This window comes from Artemia sp. Qi Xiang Cuo, chromosome 14, assembly GCF_049724085.1.
Source record: "Artemia sp. Qi Xiang Cuo chromosome 14, ASM4972408v1, whole genome shotgun sequence".
Lineage (NCBI taxonomy): Eukaryota > Metazoa > Arthropoda > Branchiopoda > Anostraca > Artemiidae > Artemia > Artemia sp. Qi Xiang Cuo.
This window is the reverse complement of record NC_142807.1, coordinates 54,275,745-54,297,576: the sequence shown is the minus strand read 5'-3', so window position 1 is coordinate 54,297,576 and position 21,832 is coordinate 54,275,745. Positions and strand designations below refer to the sequence as shown.

General features: G+C 34.6%; 1 protein-coding gene across 1 annotated transcript in view; it reads right to left on the bottom strand.

Moving 5' to 3' along the window:
* The window catches only part of LOC148944632 (pre-mRNA splicing factor cwf19l1-like), a 75,517-nt gene that overhangs the window by 36,496 nt on the left and 17,189 nt on the right, over positions 1-21,832 (bottom strand). Inside the window, exons 2-5 of the mRNA XM_089100550.1 lie at positions 18,438-18,598; positions 15,674-15,775; positions 11,064-11,272; positions 2,031-2,149 (exon numbers count right to left, since the gene is read on the bottom strand). Of these exons, the coding sequence (XP_088956676.1) occupies positions 2,031-2,149; positions 11,064-11,272; positions 15,674-15,775; positions 18,438-18,598 (591 nt within the window). The remainder of the gene's footprint in view (positions 1-2,030; positions 2,150-11,063; positions 11,273-15,673; positions 15,776-18,437; positions 18,599-21,832) is intronic.

Below are 21,832 nucleotides of genomic sequence, written 5' to 3'. Positions count from 1 at the left end.
GGTGTATCTTTTAAGACTGTGTTACTATGTTTATTAGTCATTATCCATTGAATGACCATAGAATTGAAAGGAATGAGTAACCGTAAAAAATAATATTTTGCAAATTTAATTTAATTTCCTTGAATTTCTTTTTTAAAGGTTAAATACTCTGAATAAACTAAAATTTTAACAAGCAGCATTCATGAAACATTTTTGAGTGAAAATGAAGACAGACAAGTTCAAGCACCAAAACTGGTTTGAACCATTAACACACACAAGAAAGAAACAATAAAAAAAAACTATATACAAAAAAAAGAAAACGAAAGAAACTCCCATTTGAAAAGCAAAAGTTTTGTTCACTCTATGATTTGGTATAGTCTGATATTATATACATATATCTTCTGATATTATAAATGGAAATGAAGTAGTCTAAGAAATTATTCTTTGACAGATCAAAAACAAGCTTGCAGTTTATATGGCTAATCCCTCTAATCAGGGTTAAATTAATCAGGTATTTCAATTTTTATATCTTAATACATTTTTTAAGATCCAAAAAAGGGCATTCTTTGTAAAAAAAAAAAAAGACAGTGTTGGATGGCAGATACTCTCTTTCTACACATTCTAAAAATTTAACAAACAGAAAATATTTAAGGTGATATGCACAATTTTATTCTATGAAGTCGCAGACTTTATCAAACAAAGGAGTTCCTTATGTACAATACATTATGTAATGGTACGGTAATGATGGTAATTAAATATTCATTATGGCCATCAATCTTGCCAGGCCAATGACCAAACTTGGGCTTGGAGGGGGGGGGGAGTCACACGTGTGTCACCCATAATCTTGAAATACTTCCGATTTTCTTATGACTTCACATGTATTCGTAGAGTTCTCCCATTCATTAGCTATTTCAAGGTTACCCCCCCCCCCACGAAAATAATTCCTGTTCACATTCCTACCACTGAACATTAGGTGTAGGCCCATAAGCTTATATAGGCTAATATCGGACTACATATTTAAACTTTTGAATAATGCGGGAATCTTCTGCTGATGTTTTACCTAGGGCCAACAAGGTGGTAAGACTGGACCTGTATGTTTCTAACCACTTCTATTATCTAGTGACTATCATTTTGAGATTCAACTGTCTATCAACCACGTATAAAGAAACATAATTCACATAATGATCCCTTAATTATCAGATGTTGACATGTGTGCAACAAGTTGACATATAATGTTAGTGAAAATACCCCCGTATGCAGTTATAGGCAGTAACGGTCGCCAAAGAAGAACAGAAAAAGACATGGATGAAAAATAAAAAACGTGGCACCAAACGGCTTAAAAAATTGAAGTTATACGGACGAAAAGCGTTGTCAAATTGAACCAATTAGTTATGAAGAAATAGAAGAAATAAGCAACCAAAAGCCCCGAAAGCATTTTCACTTAGACACACACACAGGAATCTATTTCGGAGGGGGTGATACTTAAAAAAACAAAGTCTAAAAGACAGGCAAATTAGAGGACAAATATAGGACAAAGTTGGGGTAATAGTAAATGAACAAGAGGAACAAAACTAAGCTAAAAAACGTGGCACCAAACGGCTTAAAAATTGAACTTATACGGACGAAAAGCGTTGTCAAATTGAACCAATTAGTTATGATTTGATTTGATTATGTTTTTGATTTGATAATTAGTTTTGATAATGTTTTACCTATGAACGACAAGTTTTTAAAAAAAGATCCTAGATGTTTAAAACCACTTCTTTTATCTAGTGACTAGTATTTTGAGAGTCTACTTTCTATTGACCACGAATAAGGAAACATAATTTTCCTTCAATTACCCTTTATCACCAAGAGGAACAAAACTATTTTTCATAGTGGGGATGGGAGAGTTCGTCAAATTACCTATGTCCCAATAGCATACATGCACATTTGTTTGTGGCCAAGTGTAGAGGTTTAATGCGAGTTTATGTTGTTCAGTTTTGTCTGTTTTAACCCCAGACCACTTCTTACTACAGACGACAACAAAACAAAAGCGCTTCAAAATAAATTACCTGTAAGGAAGACGTTGATAAAAAATATCTTCAACACCTGCAAAATGATATCGGGGTTTCACCTTTAAAGCTAATCGAGAAACCAATGGAGAGCCGCTTGCTTCAGGTTCAAATCCTGGCTGAAACAAAACACAAACTCGGTTATAAAAATGAATTTATATTGCCAGAAGCAACATGCTGGAAAAAAAATACAGTTAGTTTTGACAAGAGCCACTTCTTTCAGGTTGAAAGCCTGGCTGAAACACAACACAACTCAGTTATAAAAATAAATTTATGTTCCTAGAAGCAATGTATTGTAAAGAAAATAAAAAATAAAATAGTAGTTATTTTTGAAAAGCATCTTGTTACGATGGAGTATTTTGATGGAAAAGAATGTTACCTAATTTTTCGTAGAAATATGCAAAGGTAGATGGAAAACACATGGCTTTTCTGACAGGTGATTTTAGCTCCTTAACAACACAGAATGCTTTGCAATGTAAAATGACTTAGTAAGAAATCGCATACGCCGGGTACTACTATTTTTCAGCTATCCAGTGAAACAACACACATCTTTTAATGTTTTCATATAAACACAGATGGCAACTAACTAGAATGTTTCCTTGTTGGTCAATGGATAGCAGAAGAAAAACAACAATAACACTCGTACAATAACACTCAATATAAATGAAACTAGTGACCACAGCCTTTTTGAATGTTATGTACTAACACCCACACAGCACTATCTTCAAAATAGTTTGTTCAAGAGCCTCAAACACGACAAACTACCACCCTCAGTTAAAAGCCTGGTTTACCACGCGCCCTCACTAACAGTTGGGCGCCCTCACTAACACGCCCTCACTCACTCAAATATATACACTAGGGTAGTATGCACTAGGATACACTAGATATCCAATAGAACAGTTGATAGAACAGAACAGATAGAACAGATAGAATTTAGATAGAACGGTTGGGCACCCTCACTAACACGCACTCACTCACTCAAATATATATACTAGGATAGTATGCACTAGGATACACTAGATATCCAAGGATACACTTGTTTCAAGTGCCTTGAATCCAAGTAGCTACTAAAAGACAAATGAGTTACAGTAGGCTTATAACTCCACTTCAAGACAGATAAAATGCAAAAGAGCTCAATAGTCTCGACTGAAAAGCCTGCAAATTTAAACATAAGAAGAAGATGCATCTTACTGTATTTACACAAGATACAATCGAAAAGCACAAGCACAAATGAGATTGAGGCAAATCTTCTAAGTGTTTCTCAGGATGTTTTCATAGCACAACGAGCCGTTCCAAAGCCAAATCGAGCTTGCCCCTGCTGTTCGGTGGATTTAACAAATTTGATGAGTGAATACCTACGAGGGTTATCTTTGAATATAAATAACAGACACAAGGAAAGCTACGCCTTTTACATTTACAAAGTTCTCAGGCAAGTGCATCCCATTGTCAAGCAATAGACAGAACAAACGAAAACAAGTTTTTTCCTAAAGCTGCGCAAAAACAAGCGCGAAAACACGCGCGGGGCAGGCACAGATAACACTGGCGTCTGAGCAAATGAACCATATTCAGCGCCAAAGAAAATAGAAAAGGGATACAGTGCGTTTAAAGTAAATAACACGTTAGCTTAACAGTAAAGATAGACGGATCAAACTTTTGGCAGCTTGTTGATAAAATAAATCAACACATAGATGTATTAAGTCTCATGAATCCTAACAGCTCTGCCCTATGTTGACACTATATGTGCCTATCTAGGATACTCTAACGAAACCCAATCAAATCACGGGTATATTTAGTCATTTTTTGAAAAGAATTTTCCACTTAAGTGCAGAAAAATGAGATAGCAACTGAAAAACAGCCACGTATATCTAAGAAGCCGTACTGTTTTTAGTAGAAATGTGGTTGTCAATTTCACATTTCAGAAAAAGCAAACATACAATACCCAGCTACTACATGCATGTTTAAGGATATAGTACAATTTAGTTGTATTTTTTTCATTTAGTTTTTGTTCTTCGGCGTCTGAATATAGAGCCATAATCTTAAGACTTTTGTAGTCATATTCTTTTCAATATAAGACCCTTTAAGCATAATTTATTTTTTTGTCTTGAAAGGCAGTGTAAACTTCGTCGCTACATAATTCTTCATCTTTTTGGAGTCGGGATTATTCAAGAAATGAAAAATCTTCTTAGTTTGAGCACTCCAATGTTCCTTCTTCTATATACACATGGTATCTAACTAATAAAATCTAACTAACTCACTATTCCAACTATATCTAACTCACTAAAAATTCAACTATACATGTACACACTCCCTATATACGCCTGGTATATAGGGAGCTCTCATGCTACGGACAAGCCGGCTCACGGGCCGTTTATATATATATATGTATATTTCGAGATAGGAATGCCTCTTAATCTATCAAAGTACGAGCACCTTCCTTTTAAATAGAAATAATATGATCCTCCTGACCTAAGATTCCTTCTCTACATCGTCGGTTTCTTTTTTCGACTATTAGTAAAGATCAAAAATTTTTCCAGAGTCACGCCGTCGCTGATAGCAAAAAGAAAATACTTTTTAGTTACTCCGAAATTGTAGCCAATTGAGACAGATATAATAGAAAATCTTTGGCTAAATCATATTCAGTTTTTTACTGGCCATTCGGTTTTGTTTATTTCGGGAGTTTTCCCTATTCTTCACAACAAAGATATCCGATAAGATAAATTAGATAATATCATTTCTTTTTGTCCCGTTTTTTAGTAAAATTACCTCCGTCGTGAAGAGATCGAAACATCAAATCTGTTTACGGACTCTCCAACATCAGTTTAAAACTAACAGAGGTTACTAGCAAACCATCCCACGGTACCTAAAAATATCTGCCCCCAACAAACCCCTTACTCGTTCGACGACTTTTTAAAAAATTATTTATTTACCTTGTTTAAAGTATTTTTTTCTTTTTTGCCCTGCTTTCTTTTTCTTGGAGCGGGTTATAAATAAATTATTCTAATTATATATTTATATATAAATATTTTTAGTTGCATGTAAATCAAGAAGATTCCGGATGAACATCTCCTAAATTAACTAGAAAAAGGAATAAAAATACACCCGTTTTAAAAGGCCAATTCTTTGTCAGTATGTGGGGACTGATGAACAATAAATATAGCTTTATTTTTGGAATGTACCAAACTGGGATGGTCTTCACTGCTTTTTCTTCTCAACTTATGCCTTTTCTTTTCTTTTCTTTTTTCAGAAGATCTTTTTGGTGTTTACCGTTGCTTTCTAATTAGTTATTTGAAGTTTAAATATCAAGCTCTGCTCTCCGTCGGCTAAGGTGTATAATTTCGTGGTTGTTCTTCTTCTATTTAACAGCAGGCGGGCTTTTCAGTAAAACTATTTAGCCCTTTTCCTTCTGCTTCACTCTGTGGGCTACAGAGCTACTGGCTTGATTGCCTGATATTTATTAGATATATTCAGATATCTTTCAGCAGATCTTTCGACTCTAGGAGTTCAAATATAAGATGATAGATGTCAATTTCTATGCTCTTTGTGCAGGTATAGTTGGCTAGGCTCTTGACTGATAGTGGGATTTTGTGGTGTTTGAAGTATTTTAACAGTTTAGAAAGCAAGGTATGTTGTGCAGACGTCAGCATATTACATTCAAATAGGCAATGGTCAATTGTTTCATTATTCATATTACAATGCCTGCAAAGAGGGGACAGGGGAATTGAACCACTTGAATTAGAAATCTTATATGAGAATGCAAGGAAATTTAGTCCATTTGTTCCAGAACGAATTCTATGATAAATTTTAGAAAGATACTTATTGGGAAAGGGGGAAAGGATAGGATTAATCTTATTAAAATTAATATCTGATAGCCTCCATCGGTAAATATCTCTAATTGGGATTGGTCTCCCACTTGGCTGGTCAATATTTATAGCATTTTTTGCTATTTCATCAACCTGATGATTACCACTTATGCCAGAGTGGCTAGGAATGTACTGAAAGTAAGTGTTTATGCCACTTGAAGCAAGATTATCAATAATACTGAGACAATGATAAGTGTCAATGTCCAACTTATATTGAGGAGCTGAGGCCAGCAACTCAAGGCTTGATAAAGAGTCGGAATAGATGATAATATTATTCAATTTTTCAATCAAAGATTGGTTTTCCTTAAGGTGTTCTAATGCCATGATTATGGCATTTAACTCAGCAGACATTATAGATAGATTATTAAATAATCTCTCGCCCATTGCAATTTTCAGGTGAGGAAGGAAAACACTACTTGCAACCTTCTCATTCATTTTTGACCCATCAACAAACATTTGGAAGTGATTTTTATAGGTAATTGTATTCAGTTCTGCAAATTTTTTCTGAACAAAAGCAATGGGGGTTAAATCTTTATTCCATTTTGAAAATTCAGTATTTATTATGGGAAATGACCAATTCCATGGAGGGGATTGGGGGAAAGTAGGTGCAATAGACTTTGCTGGTACAGGGAACTTCTTTTGAATATTGGCATACTCATCTGCAATACCTCTATACATGGCTGGATTTCTTAACCAATTATGTAATGTGTGTGAGCTATTTGATTCAATTTTTGTAAGATGTTTTATCAAGAGAAAGCTACGTCTATCCCTTATTTTTGTTAATCCACTCTCCATAAGCAGGAACTTGGTGCTTGTGGGTTTCCTAAGACCAAATATGAGACGTATTATATCATTTTGTGTTGTTTCAATTTTTTGCATCTGGGTCTTTGCACATGCACCATAGACAATGAGCCCATAATCAATATGGGGTCTTATATGTGATTTATAAAACTGGAGTAAGGTTTTCTCCTTACAACCCCAGGGTGTGGAAAGAAGTCTTTTTAGTATATTTGCTTTTCTATAACATTTTTTTATTGTGTTTGAAATGTGGAGGTGGAAATTAAGTTTTTGGTCAAGCATGAGACCTAGGTAATTAATATTATTATCTTCTGGAATAGTTGTTTTATTTAGAGTTAGTTTTGCATTAACATGGTTTCGCTTCCTGTGAAATTGGATTATTTTTGACTTGGTGGGTGCAATGGGTAAATCTGAATGTTGAGAGAATTTTTCAAACTGGAAAAGTGACTTTTGCAGATTTGACTGTGCTATCTGAAAGGTGTTGCCAGATGACCATAGCACCAGATCATCAGCATATTGTAGATTCGTGTGGGGTAGGTTCATATCCCAGAGATATAGGGCAAATAGGAGGCAACTAAGGACTGCTCCCTGAGGTAGGCCTTTGGATATTGTCTTTTGGGGTGAAGAGGCTGAACCAACACAAACAATGAAACTTCGCACTTCTATGAAGGATTTAATAAAGGATACTAGCTTGGGAGGTACTCCAAGGTTTGCAAGTTTATTTAAAAGGATTGTGTGGTTCACATTGTCATATGCTCCTTCAAAATCAAGGAAAGCTGCCACTAGGATATTATTTTTTGAGAAAGATTCATTTATTGCATTTGTTAGCAAAATGAAAGCATCTGTTGAGGAGTGGTATTTCCTGAATCCAGTTTGAGTGTGTGGGATCATGTTATTTTTCTCAACAAACCAGAGGAGTCTGTGATAAATCATTTTCTCCATTATTGACCCCATCACAGGTGTAATCATTATGGGCCTATAAGACTCAGGGTTATCTTTTGGTTTATTTTTCTTTAGGATTGGTAGGAGGGACGAACAATTCCATATATTGGGGAACCTAGAGGATGCCCAAGCGTGATTATAACAATTTATCAGTTCTTGTTTGTATTAAGGTGTGAGATTCTTTATCAATGTAGGGTGTATATTGTCATAGCTGCTGCTAGTTTTGGACCTAATATGATGTATTGCATTATTCAATTCCTGGATTGTAAATGGATTAGTTATGTACTCGGATCCTGGGCGTGGTTGGTAACTAGGGTTCATAGGAATTGTGGACAGATTGCTTTGATTGTTTGATGTTAGCTTATTAACAAAAAGAGTTGCAAATAGGTTAGCCTTTTCAATATCATTGTCATAATGGGTATTATTATGTATAAGTTCATACAGGAGTGGGTTGGGAGAAGTCTTTTTCCCACATATGTGGCTTATGACTTTATGTATAATTGGCTCATGCATTTCTCTGGAGAGATTATTTGCAAAATTATTCCAGTATTTATATTTAGCATCTATTATAGTCCTTTTTAGATTAGATTCTGCTTGTAATTTTTTTAAATATGTAGTAGGTGTTGGTTTTTTTATGAATTCTGTCCTACCTGCCTTTTTTATCTTCCATTTATTTAGGCACTCATTTGTCCACCATGCTTTAGGAATTTGTTTAGGGAATGTTTTCTTAGGTGTTGTCCTGGGGATAGCATGATTAGCTGTATTTATTAGTAAAGATGTCAAGGCTTCAGCATGTGTGTCAACTGTTGTGTTAGAAATGCATGAACTTTGGGTGAAATTTGTAATTTCATCATTTAGCTTATTTTGGAAAATAGACCAATTTGCTTTAGTGTTGATATATTTGGAGGTATGAGATGAAGTTTCAGCAGGTTCATTTAGGGAGCAAACTATAGCAAAGTGGTCTGTACACAGACTATCAATTTTATTTATGTAAATTTTGTTCAAAAAATTTGAAGACACAATTTGTAGGTCAATTGTGGAGAATTTGGCACTTTTGGGGTTAAAATATGTATCTAGGTTTGGAGGGGTAGCAACAGCTAATTCATTATTATTTGAAGTCATATGCTCAATAAATTTACCAGCTTTATTTGCTGGTTTATTCCCCCACAAAAGGCTATGGGCATTGAAATCACCACAAATAATGATGTTTTTTAACATATTAGAATTATTTATATAATTAAAGAAGTCCTTGGCATCTGAAGTTTGGCCATTAGGGTTATAAAAGCTTATTATGTAGGTTTTTAAATTATTCAGCCAAACACTTATACCAATTACATCAACATCATTTTCAAAATCTGGAAAATTGATGCCACAAAATTTTATATTATTATTAACTAATAAAGCTACACCACCTCCTTTTCTCTCTGAAGATCTATCCTTTCTCAGGATAGTGTATCCCAGAGACTTAATTTGTTGATTTTGGGTTAAATGAGTTTCCTGGAGGCAAGCAATATTAATGGAATTATTATTCATAAATGATATTAGTTCATTTAGCTTATTTTCTGTGAGTGATCTTACATTCCATTGGAGTATTGATAAATGTTGTGTTGTTGATTTATTCTTCATATGACTGTGTATCAATGTTCAGCTTTGTTAAAAGTAAAGCAAGATCTTTTTTTGCTTGAATGAGCATATCATCTGGGATGTAGATTTTTGCCAATTCTGCAATAATTTTTATTTTCTGTAGTTGATGTATGTTCATGGCCTGAACTGCATTACAGTTTAGAATGAATAAGCATATATTTGTGGATTGCATTTTTGGTAGTGAATCATGTTTGTTGGTTAAGGGATTGATTCCTGGTAGTGTTTCTGGTTTGTTTCTTCTTGGGAGGGAGGGCCAGGCTGGCCTAATCTCACCGGAAAACAAGGCTTGATGGCTTGGTGATTCCTTCTGATAGGGATTTGAGCTAGGGGGCTTAGAAGATGTTGTTTTATATGGGGTGCTTGATGCATTTGGGGCATTTGACTTGGGGGTTTTGGTTGGTTTCATTACAGGCTTTATTTGGTATTGTTGGGCAGCATTTGCTTCCATTGCTGCAAAGGGGGATGGGATGGCCTTCTCTGTTGATATTTGGAGTGTTAGAGCTCTTTTCTTGTATGCAGGGCATAATGATTTATTTGTAGATTCATGAGGACCTTTTCAATTGATGCATGTAGGCTGGGTGTTTTTGCAAGTTGTCAACTCTTTAGGATGGAAAGATTTACAATTACTACACTCTTGGAGAATTTCATTGCATTTGTTTGTCGTGTGTCCCAGTTTGAAACACTTCTGACACTGAATAGGCTTAGGTTTGTATTCCTTGTGTGGTTTGATTTGCCCAAATAGGAATAATTTTTCTGGGATATCAATTTTATCCTTTAGTGTGAATAAGAAGGATCTACTAGTTTTTAGGCCAGTAGAGTTAGGTTTTCCAAGTTGGGTAACATCCTCAACTGGGATTGTGTTTCCAGCCCTATCTGAGAGGCCTTCTTTTAACTCCTGAGTAGATATCTCTGGGGGAACATTGTAAACTACAATTTTTGTTGGTGATTGTTTTGGGTTCCAATTAGATGCAATAATTGGGATATTCAGAAGGGATTTAAGGTTAATTATTGTATCAGCTGATTTCTGATCTTCTACAGCTATAAGCAGAGATCCATCACGGTTAATGTTAAGAGAGAACATTGATTTTAGCAATTTAAAAATTGCAACTCTTATTGCAGTGATGATTTTTATTTCAAAGGGGGTAGTGGGAGTAATTTTAAGGTAAATTCGTAAGTTTTTGGAGGGAGGATCTTGGGCAGGGAGAGGGGAAATGCTTTTAATTGGGGAGATTTTTTTCCTTTTTTAGAGCTTCTAGAGAGGACCTCTTGAAACCCATTATCATCATTTATGGTTGCATTAGGACCTACCGTACAACTATCATTGTCCTATTCTCCGAATCGGAGCCATCATTAGAACTTTCAGATAATGTGCTTGACCAGCCAGGATGGGTATCTTTCACTATGGAATTTGATTTGGGATCTGGGGGGACGTTTTTTTTTGGAGGACTTCTGAACATCGCCTATTGGAAAAAGCTTTAAACACAAATATAAAACTAAAATAAGAATGGAAAATAGATGATATCAAACCGTCTGCACTATACTATGGGAAGGATAAACACCACAGTATAGCCCTGAGGATGACTTGAGCAGGATAGGTTTGGTACAACTACTGATTAGAAGCGATAATAATCAAGAAAATATATTTCGATTTTCTTGTACGGTTGAAAGAGAAAAAGGTTGTTATATTTTATTAACAAATATTTCTTCTATTTCTTCTCATTTTTCAGGCACAAAGCATACTTTTCTCTAGCTCTGAAAGTGATTCTGTTAGAAAATATTTCACACTTACCGGCACACTTGCGAAGTTAGTAATAGATTTAGGCCACTGAGATGTAAAAAGAATGTCGACACCACGGAACCCAGCATCACCACCAAGCAGCACCTCAATGGCTTTGATCGAGTCATAGGCCAATGATAACCCACCATAATGATTATTTTCGAGTCCAGACATGTAAGCTATTTTTCCACCAGAAGCACCCGTAAACACGCCTGAATCCCCTAAAGAAGAAATAAATTAAAATATTACATAATACATAAATAAAATGTGATTTCGAAATGCATAAAAAGAAGAAGAGAAGAAACAAACATAAAGTAAGGGTAAAAGAGAACAAAAGAGAGTGGATGGAAATACCTAAGTATAAAATAACAGCAATTAAGAATATAGAGAGACCTCCCTCTCCTCTCGACCTCCAAGTAATATAGAATATATGTTCTAGTTTACATTTGAATTAATAATAAAAAAAAGCTACATAAATGTTTTTTAATAAACAGTCCACGAATGGGATACTTCAGAAACTGGTATTAAGGAAAACCGCACATGCATAAACGCCCGGCCCTTAGAGTCGAATGGGGACTTCTTTCGTTAAAAGAAAAAAAAATTAACCTGAAAACAAACATTATTCAAAAGAAAGATAAATCCAAAAAGAAAATGAAAGATCTTTGGTAGTAAGCAAAGGAAGAAACTAAAAAAAGTAAAACAAAACTAGTAAACAAAATTTTTAAAATCCAAGTTATTCACAGCGACCTTTCTACTATTTAGGAATATACCCTACTTTAGTGGATGACCCTACATCAACCATTATAAATTTATTTTCTTTGTGTGGCCAGATATTTAGAACTGATTGGGCAGTCTTGCCACAACTTGTAGAGCTTCGATAAGAGAACCGAATAAATGACAGAAAACTGAAAGCGGACACCTACTTTCTCGTAAACCTTAAAAAAACCTAACTTTTATTTCTTTTAGTTTTTATATATATTAGGGCTAACTCTGGAATCTTCAGGGGGTGGATGGGTGGTTGGGTCTAGGTCGTTTTTTTCAGATTAAACGCCCTACATAAACCATTATAAATTTATTTTCTTTGTGTGGCCAGATATTTAGAACTGATTGGGCAGTCTTGCCACAACTTGTAGAGCTTCGATAAGAGAACCGAATAAATGACAGAAAACTGAAAGCGGACACCTACTTTCTCGTAAACCTTAAAAAAACCTAACTTTTATTTTTTTTTGTTTTAATATATATTAGGGCTAACTCTGGAACCTTCAGGGGGTGGATGGGTGGTTGGATCTAGGTCGTTTTTTCAGATTAAACGCCCTACATCAACCATTATAAATTTATTTTCTTTGTGTGGCCAAATATTTAGAACTGATTGGGCGGTCGTGCCACAACTTGTAGAGCTTTCATAAGAGGACCGAATAAATGACAGAAAACTAAAAGCGGACACCTACTATCTCGTAAACCTTAGAAAAACCTAACTTTTATTTCTTTTAGTTTACATATATATTAGGGCTAACTCTTGAACCTTCAGGGGGTGGATGGGTGGTTGGGTCTAGGTCGTTTTTTCAGATTAAACGCCCTACATCAACCATTATAAATTTATTTTCTTTGTGTGGCCAAATATTTAGAACTAATTGGGCGATCGTGCCACAACTTGTAGAGCTTCGATAAGAGAACTGAATAAATGACAGAAAACTAAAAGCGGACTCCTACTATCTCGTAAACCTTAGAAAAACCTAACTTTTATTTCTTTTAGTTTTCATATATATTAGGGCTAACTCTGGAACCTTCAGGGGGTGGATGGGTGGTTGGATCTAGGTCGTTTTTTTAGATTAAACGCCCTACATCAACCATTATAAATTTATTTTATTTGTGTGGCCAAATATTTAGAACTGATTGGGCGGTCGTGCCACAACTTGTAGAGCTTCGATAAGAGCACCGAATAAATGACAGAAAACTAAAAGCGGACACCTACTATCTCGTAAACCTTAGAAAAACCTAACTTTTATTTCTTTTAGTTTACATATATATTAGGGCTAACTCTGGAACCTTCAGGGGGTGGATGGGTGGTTGGGTCTAGGTCGTTTTTTTAGATTAAACGCCCTACATCAACCATTATAAATTTATTTTCTTTGTGTGGCCAAATATTTAGAACTGATGGTCTTTCCATAACGTGTAGAGCTTAGATAAGAGAACCGAATAAATGACAGAAAACTAAAAGCGGACACCTACTATCTCGTAAACCTTAGAAAAACCTAACTTTTATTTCTTTTAGTTTACATATATATTAGGGCTAACTCTGGAACCTTCAGGGGGTGGATGGGTGGTTGGTTCTAGGTCGTTTTTTAAGATTAAACGCCCTACATCAACCATTATAAATTTATTTTCTTTGTGTGGCCAAATATTTAGAACTGATGGTCTTGCCATAACTTGTAGAGCTTCGATAAGAGAACCGAATAAATGACAGAAAACTAAAAACTGACACATGCTTAAATCTAAAAAAAACATTTAATTTCTCGTATTTTTGTGACGAAAAAAAAAAAATCAGTTTCAGTGAAGCTTACTTTAAAGTTCAGGAAAGGGCAGTCGAAACTTCTTTTTGAAGTTCAGGAGGGAGCAGTCCCAAAAAATATTCTAGCCTATCTGCTAGGAATACGCTAAAAATCAGTTCAGAGAAACTATCATTTGAGCAATTTGGCTGCTTTAGGACTTTCATGTAGTGTCACCCGCTTCGATTGACAAGCTCGCTGACAAAAAGGACGTAAAACTTCACTGTTCAGTCAAATTCTCGACGGCTAGTCTCCTGGGAGTATTTCATCATGGGCCCTTTGTCTTTGTGACGGTCAGCCGACGTCGAGGCTCGTCACATGATATGAAGTCACCATGTCACCTTAGAGCAAACAAGTAACTAAATTACAACTGACGAGTTTCAAAAGTAAACTTTCAATTTTATTTTCTCTTTATTATTTTTATACATGAATGTATATTCTTTTGTCTTTGTGGCCTTCTTTTTTCTTATTTTTTGTATGTCTTGCTTTTCTTTCCTTAAAAGTATTTGTTTCGTTTAAAATTGGCGGCAGGCTTCGTCAAAGTCTTTGCAATTTACTTCTTTCCTTTTTATCTTCATTGACTTACATAAAAAAAATATAATGTTTACTTTGTATTCTTAAATAATTTTCATTTGCGATAGTAGTTGCACACGTGCAACGTTCACAGCAGAGGGAGCATTTCTGGAGCAGAGGAAGGGGCTCTCTGAAGCCACCAAAACGTGTGTTTAAGCTTAAGTTTATCAAGTTCTTTTTCAGACAAATCTTCTTTGGGATTTTCCTACCCTTACCTGTGAGCAGATAAAGTCATTATACCCATCTACAATAAGCAATTGCAAAATAAGTTGCTTTTGGTTCGATTTCTCTTAGAGACAAAATATTATCATAAATATTTCTAAATGTAAAAACAGAGAGAAAGAAATCTCGCGATAAAGAAAACAAATGGGACTAATGCCAGTCGAAGGAAAAGACAAAACTAAAATGACACGGATATTTTGCCTGTATGAAATAAGGCGTCTTCAACGCTAAGAAACCAAAGATCAAACTGAAATAACCTAAAATCATATAAAATCCAAAACCAAGAAATAAAAACAGCAAATATCTCTATATACAATTGTCGCTACTGTGACTGAGCCCCACAGAAGCTAAATAGAGTTGCTGCAATGAGAAAACTAGTGACTGGATACAAATAAAATACAGGCAAAATTATATAATATAAATATAAATAAAATTATTTATATAATATAAATAAAATACAAAATGCAGGCCTTGTTTCATACAGGTAAAATATCCGCGTCGTTTTAGTTTTGTCTTTTCCTTCGACTGGCCATAGTCCAATCTGTTTTCTTCATCGCGAGATTTCACTCTCTCTCTCTCTCTCTCTCTCTCTCTCTCTCTCTCTCTCTCTCTCTCTCTCTCTCTCTCTCTCTCTCTCTCTCTCTCTCTCTCTATCTCTCTCTCTCTCTCTCTCTCTCTCTCTCTCTCTCTCTCTTCGTTTTTGTCATGGCTGGCCAGTTGGACTTTAGATCTTTCATTTCTAAATATAGTTCTAATAAAGCAAAATTTTAAAATAATCTTTAAACAAGATAATAATTTTAATATGATACATAATTAATACATGATTACATAATGATTAATATAACAGTAAGATAATATAACTTAAAATAATACGATCATCCTAATAAAGCAACATATAATTGAAAATAATTGAGCATTGAGAAACAGAGACTTTACTTGCAACAAATGTTGTCACTAAAAACTTCTTGTTCGTTTTGCTGGCTTAAATGTTTTACAAAAGAACCAATCAGGTTTTCAAAAGAAAAAGCATTCTTTTCTCCAGAAATTTATGTCTTATATTTGTTGATCAGCATACTTAAGTCACAGCACTAGTTATCCCACTTTTAAAAAGGCAGGGCTACTTCTCCCTACAGAAATAAGCAATAATATGACTGAGTTGCAAAAATCGGCAAAAAACAATATAATTAAAGCACACCTTTTTACCACGGAAGAATTATTTGAAAAATTTCACACCCAGGATAATTTTAAGACTTTCTCAGATACAAATTAGATTATTCTTACCTAGATATATCATATTTTTCATCAGCTCACAGCCCTTGATGTCAGGGAAATAAGTTTTCATCTCAGCCTTTAAAGGTCCAAGAATATAGGTTGGTACAGTAACTAAAAAGAAAAAAAAAAGAATTTCAAGATTTTTGGTTTTAAGTCAGAGGTATATATTTACACCTAAGCTAATTTCCATGTACTATGCTATAATTTTTACATTTCCATACTGTCATGAAATTTTGTACATCTTCAGATGCATCAATTGCAGCTGAAAGTGATAAGTCCATTAATATACACTAAGAGCACAACAGGTAAAAGCAAACAAACATTGAGTAAAATAAAATTAAACCCAAGTCAGTTGTCTACTATTAAAGCATAAAATTAACAACAAGGCAAATAATGACTATTTTAACTTTTTCTCTTCGTTATTTTAATATATGTAAGACTCTTTTTGTCTTTTTACCCTACCTGATATCCGCGTTCAGTTACTTTCCTAATATGACAGAGGCAGTTTTTCTACCCGTACTGATTTTTCGGATGATCTACCGGATTCCCAATTCATTTCTCGGCAAGGAAAGAAGATACTTTAAGAATTTTCTACCGAAAATCGCTAAGATTTTCTAGATGTTTGAAAAAAAGAGGAAAATTCGACAGAGGTATGATAAATTCTACTCTTTATTAGACTACTACCACAATTTGGCAGGAGTAATTACAGTACAATTGATCCATACTCTTGGATTCTAATTACTTCGAATTTTCTTCTTTTTTTGGTTTACCTGGTTTTGTCACCTTCTTCTGTTTTTGTTACAATTTTTTGTTACTGGTTCTCACTTGTGCTGAACAAGATTCATTTGATAGAGGTAAAATGTTTGGATCATCTTTCTCTTTTCCAAGTATTTTTGCTATTCTTAGACCTGTTTTCTGGCTAATTAGTTCTCTTATTTTTTGTCATAGTTGTCAAGCTTGGCTTCAGATCTTTTATTATCTTTCATGCACAAGTTTCTTTTTTTCATGCACGAGTCAATCTGACAAGTCTTTTTTTCTTTCGTTGTCTTGGATAGGCCAAAGGCTTTATTTGTGACCCTTATCATACATATATAAAATTCGTAGATAATTGCGCTTCAAACAAGGGGTATTATGTGTACATTTCCACTGAGAAGTTGGCAGTGGGAAGGGCAGGTGGTTATTAGCAGGGTCAGGGACCCTAGTTTTGCATCCATTAATAAAGATCTAAAATATTTTTAGATCTTTTAATTTTGTTGTCTTGGAGGGGCCGAAGGCTCTTTTTGTGATCCTTATCATGCATATGTAAAATTCTCAGATGATTGCGCTTATAACAAGGTGAATTATTTGCACGTTTCTGCTGAGAAATTGGCGATGGGAGGGACAAGTGGGTGTTGCAGTGGTCAGGGACCCTAGTTTCGCATTCAATAACACAGATCTAAAATCTTTATACGATTTTGCTTTTAAAAAGGCGCACTATACCTATATATCTTCAAAAAAAACGTTGGGAGGGGAGGGGATGTGTTGAGAATGTCAACTTTGTGCACCTGATAATACTAATTAAAAATTCTTACATAATTCTGTTTCACACAAGGTGTAATGCATACATTTTTCTTTTTTTTAAAGTAAGGAATGAGGAGCAGAGGGAGGTTTTGGAGTGGGCCACAGGCCCACATTTGTACCTCCAATTACACATCGAAAATATGAATGTGATTCTGCCTAAAACAATCTGTAACACATGTACCTTGATGCTAAAAAGCTGATAGAGAACCATGCTAGACAGACAGGACTATGGGCCCATTTTTTCTAGCCAACCTTTGTACCGAATCACTACTTGCCTCATTTTTCACCGAATTAGGACTCACCTCGTTTTTAGCAGTCTCTATTTGATCTTTTTTTGTCCCCTAATGCTTTCAACCCCTTGAAAATTTTAAAATGACAGCAATTTAGCAATGGAAGAGCCATTAAAATTTAGGCAACACATGTAATACCACTCCTTCGCCTCAATCACAAACACAGAAAATATATGATTAAACTCAACCCTAATCATAAACAAAAATGGCTTGTAGAAGTAGATGGCAGCAATATACAGTATTTCTTAGATCTCAAAATTTTCAGAGAAATAAAAGAAAAAAAGGCCACCTTATAAGATCCAAAGCATTTTTTTCCTTCTTTTTTCAAGCTGGTTTTTGGTTTGATATGTTAGTTTTTCTTTCATATATACATTTTTTTTTAGCACTGGTTTAGTTTTTCATTTTTATGAATAATTGTGAAGGCTGTTATTCCGTGGTTTTGCCTGTGTTTGAAAGTACTTGTTTGCAGCAAAGTATCCAACAGTTTTAAAAGCATCTTTAACTAATATAAAACAAATTTCTAGGCTGTGCGCAATTTCTAATTGTTTTGCTGGTGCATCGAATTCATTTCCATCACGTTATTGAAAAGGCTTAGTCCTAGACTAAGTTACTTTTACAAGCAGATTATCTTTCAACCATGAAAGAATGTGTAACCATCTAAATCTTTTATTCATATTCACTACGGTATAGCACTAGAAAGTGGGATTGAACCAATTTTTTTTTCAGTTTATTGTTTCATATATGGTCATTCCAACAAGTACCTAAAATCTACTTTAGGATGTTATTTGCAGCATTTATCTTTTTCTCATTAAGTCATTTAATTTATTCAAAGCCTTTCAACTAACTGGAGAATAGATTGAAAATAAATAGAGAAAAATACAAAAAAAAAATTGAAAAAAAGGACAGATATGACAGCAGCTTACTCTTGATATTTCCAGAACGTAAATAATCCCATTGACTTTGATCTTCTCCAAAGAACTCACCAACACAGAAGAGGGCATCATAAGGTCCAGTTGCAGTATTGACCTTTGAAACACGCTGAAACAGTGTCTTGAAGTTACCTTCTGCATCACCACAAACTAGACTGTAAAGACATATTCCGACATAGAAGATTAGACAGAAGAATCATTTTAACTAGAGATGGGTATCCTACATGCTCCTACACCAAGGAAAGGGGGATTTTCTTTGTAAAAATTGATCTGAGTGACCTACTCCTGGAAAAATTATGGTCTATAATCAGATTTTTTTTTTGTGTGTTACAAAACCCATTTAGAAAAAAATTATTCAGTGTGTCCAGACCTTGGACTTTAGATGACTATAGTTTAATTACAGTTAACTTCACATGTTTTGCCTTCCTTAGTCACAGCTACTCTCAATTCTTCACCCTCAAACTCTAGATGACTTTTCATAACTCCTGTCACTTATTAGAGTCAGCACGCAGCCACTTGAAGTACCAAAGACAGTGAAAATGAGATCTAACTGTTTGAACTGGTTAAATGGGAACCATATGACCATATATATATATATATATATATTTTAATTAGGAAAAACTGGGAATTCAATTTTCATGAAAAAAGACCTCTATACACAATTATACAGCTTTTGGTAGCAGCAGGTACCAAATTAAAAAAAGAAACATGGGTGAAAAATCAGCAAATATGAGCTACAAACAAACACCAGCAAAAGCTTATGAAAATGTAGCGTTCCTTTAAAGGTGTAGTTGCATTTGGGAAGCAACAGATTGGTTATGTTTAAGTTTTAATGGACAAAAAGCATTACCAAATTTAACTAATTTATTTTATTATATTTTATTATTATTTTATTTTTTATTATTTTTTATTTTATTATCTAATTTTATTTTATTATTTGCTTATTTATTGAACCATGAAAGTTTTGCTTATTTATTTTCATGGTTCAATGTGACGACACTGACAAAAATGTGCCACTGCCCTAAAAACTTAATGATTTTAAAAAATCCAAAAGAAAATCTTTAATAATGTCTCTGATACCCTAAAGATGTCGGAGTCTGACTTTTAATTTTGATAAATGTGTTCTCAAAGTGTTCCATTAAAGCTCTCCTTACAATTTTCAGCTCTGGCACGCAAATTTTCAAAAATTTTGTCCGACTGGCAAAGAAGTGAAGTTTAGATGTTCAAATCTTGTCAGATCTAAAATTGACTTTGACTGTAGTTATTAAAGTCAACTGGTGTATTTTAGGGCCTGAACACACTCCCAGTCAACCTCTTCCCACAAAATACAGTAAGAGAGGGGCCAGTATACATCTCTGATAGCATACAATATACAGTTTGAAAAGATTAGTTTCAATAAAGAATGAATCCAGCTTGGACAAATCAAACTTAGTGATTGAATAAGAAAAAATTACATTAACTTTACTGCACCTTTGGTCAGTTATGTACATTAATTGGACCTTCAGTGTTTGTGGAAATTATTTATTTATTTATTGCCAACCTGTCAGACTATACAAAAAAAAGTACACAAAGATGGAGTATAAAATAGAGAAAAGGACAAAAAAGGGAATACGAAAAAAAAGAAAATATCACACTGTTTATCAGAACAATTAATAAAGATCATCTATAAAACACTGAACAACTTTTACATAGGCCTACATTAATTAAAAAAACTTTTCCCACAAAATAAGTTTTTCAAAGAAAAGTAAAGAACTGCATTAAACAAAAAATGCAATCAAATAATCTACCAGCCGTGAAACTACCACAAATCAACATCGATAAATAAATGAAACCCAAAACGATCAGAAATTACAATAAATCACGGAGTCAAACTCAAAACGAGCATAAATTAACATAAGTTGGGCGCAAAACCCATATGTCTTCCCAAAGCCAGAACATAATTTGTCCTTTACTGAAAAAAATATAAATGTTTTTACTTTTAAAACTTTAATAAATCAAATAATATTAACATTTTAGTTACTAATAATCAGTATATGTTTATTAAGCTGACAATGCACATTCATTTGTATTTTTTCAAAAAAAATCTGTTTACTTTCTTTGATAGCTTGGATACCTTAAGGGTGATTGGAGGGTAACTAACCCCCCTCTCATGCCCACCATTCCTCCACACATCCAATCAAAATTTTCAGATAGCCATTTTGTTCAATGTAGTAGAATGTTCTGGAAATTGGGTCTTTGAGAATGACACCCCCCCCCCTTTACTATAAAAATGTCAAGCCTTCCAATCAATTTTGACTATTAAAAGTTCTGGAAATTAGGTCTTTGAGAATGACACCCCCCCCCCTTAACTATAAAAATGTGAAGCCTTCCAATCACTTTTGACTATTAAAAAGGACACTAGGCCTTTCGATTTCCAATCGAATGAGCCCTTTTTGAAACGAGAACGCTTTCTATAAACACCCTAGATGCCCCCAGCGCATAAAGTACAACCCTTACCCTAAGATCTGCTAGGGTGGTTGTCATCCTCTAAGACCTAATTTGCAGAACTTTCAACTATGTTAAACAAAATGGCAACTATTATTAAAAGAGGCCCTAGTTCTTTCAATTTCCAATCAAATTAGCCCTTTTGAAGTTTCTATGACAAAAGTTTCCATACAAATCTTATATACCCCCAGGGCATAACTTACAACCCTTGCCCTGAGTGCTGGGGGGGGGGGTGTCATTCTCAAAGACCTAATTTCCAGAACTTTCTACTCCGTTGAACAAAATAGCTATCGGAATGGTGGGCAAGAGAGGGGGGTGAGTTACCCTCCAATCACTTTTGACTATTACAAAGGGCACTAGCCCTCTCAATTTCCAATTGAATGAGCCCTTTAATTCTATCTATAAAAACCTTATATGCCCCCAGGGCATAACTTACAACCTTTGCCCTTGGGGCTCTGGGGGGTTTGTCATCCTAAAATACATAATTTCCAGAACTTTCAACTACGTTGAACAAAATGGATATCTCTAAAATTTGATTGAATGATTTTGGGGAAACGGTGGGCGTAAGATGGGGGGCAATTACTCTCCACTCACTTTCAACTATTAAAAACGGCAATTTCAATTTCCAATCAAATGAACCCTTTTTGAAATTTCTACAAAAACTTTCTACATAAACTTTATATGCCCCCAGGGCATAACTTACAACCCTTGCACTGAGGGATCTGAGGGGGTTATCATCCTAAAAGATCTAATTTCAAGAAATGTCAACTACGTTGAACAAAATGGAATCTCAAAATGTTGATTGGATGTGTTTGGGATATTGATGGGCGTGAGAGGGGCGTTAGTCGCTCTCCAATCACTTTCAACTATTAAAAAGGCACTAGCCCTTTCAATTTCCAATAGAA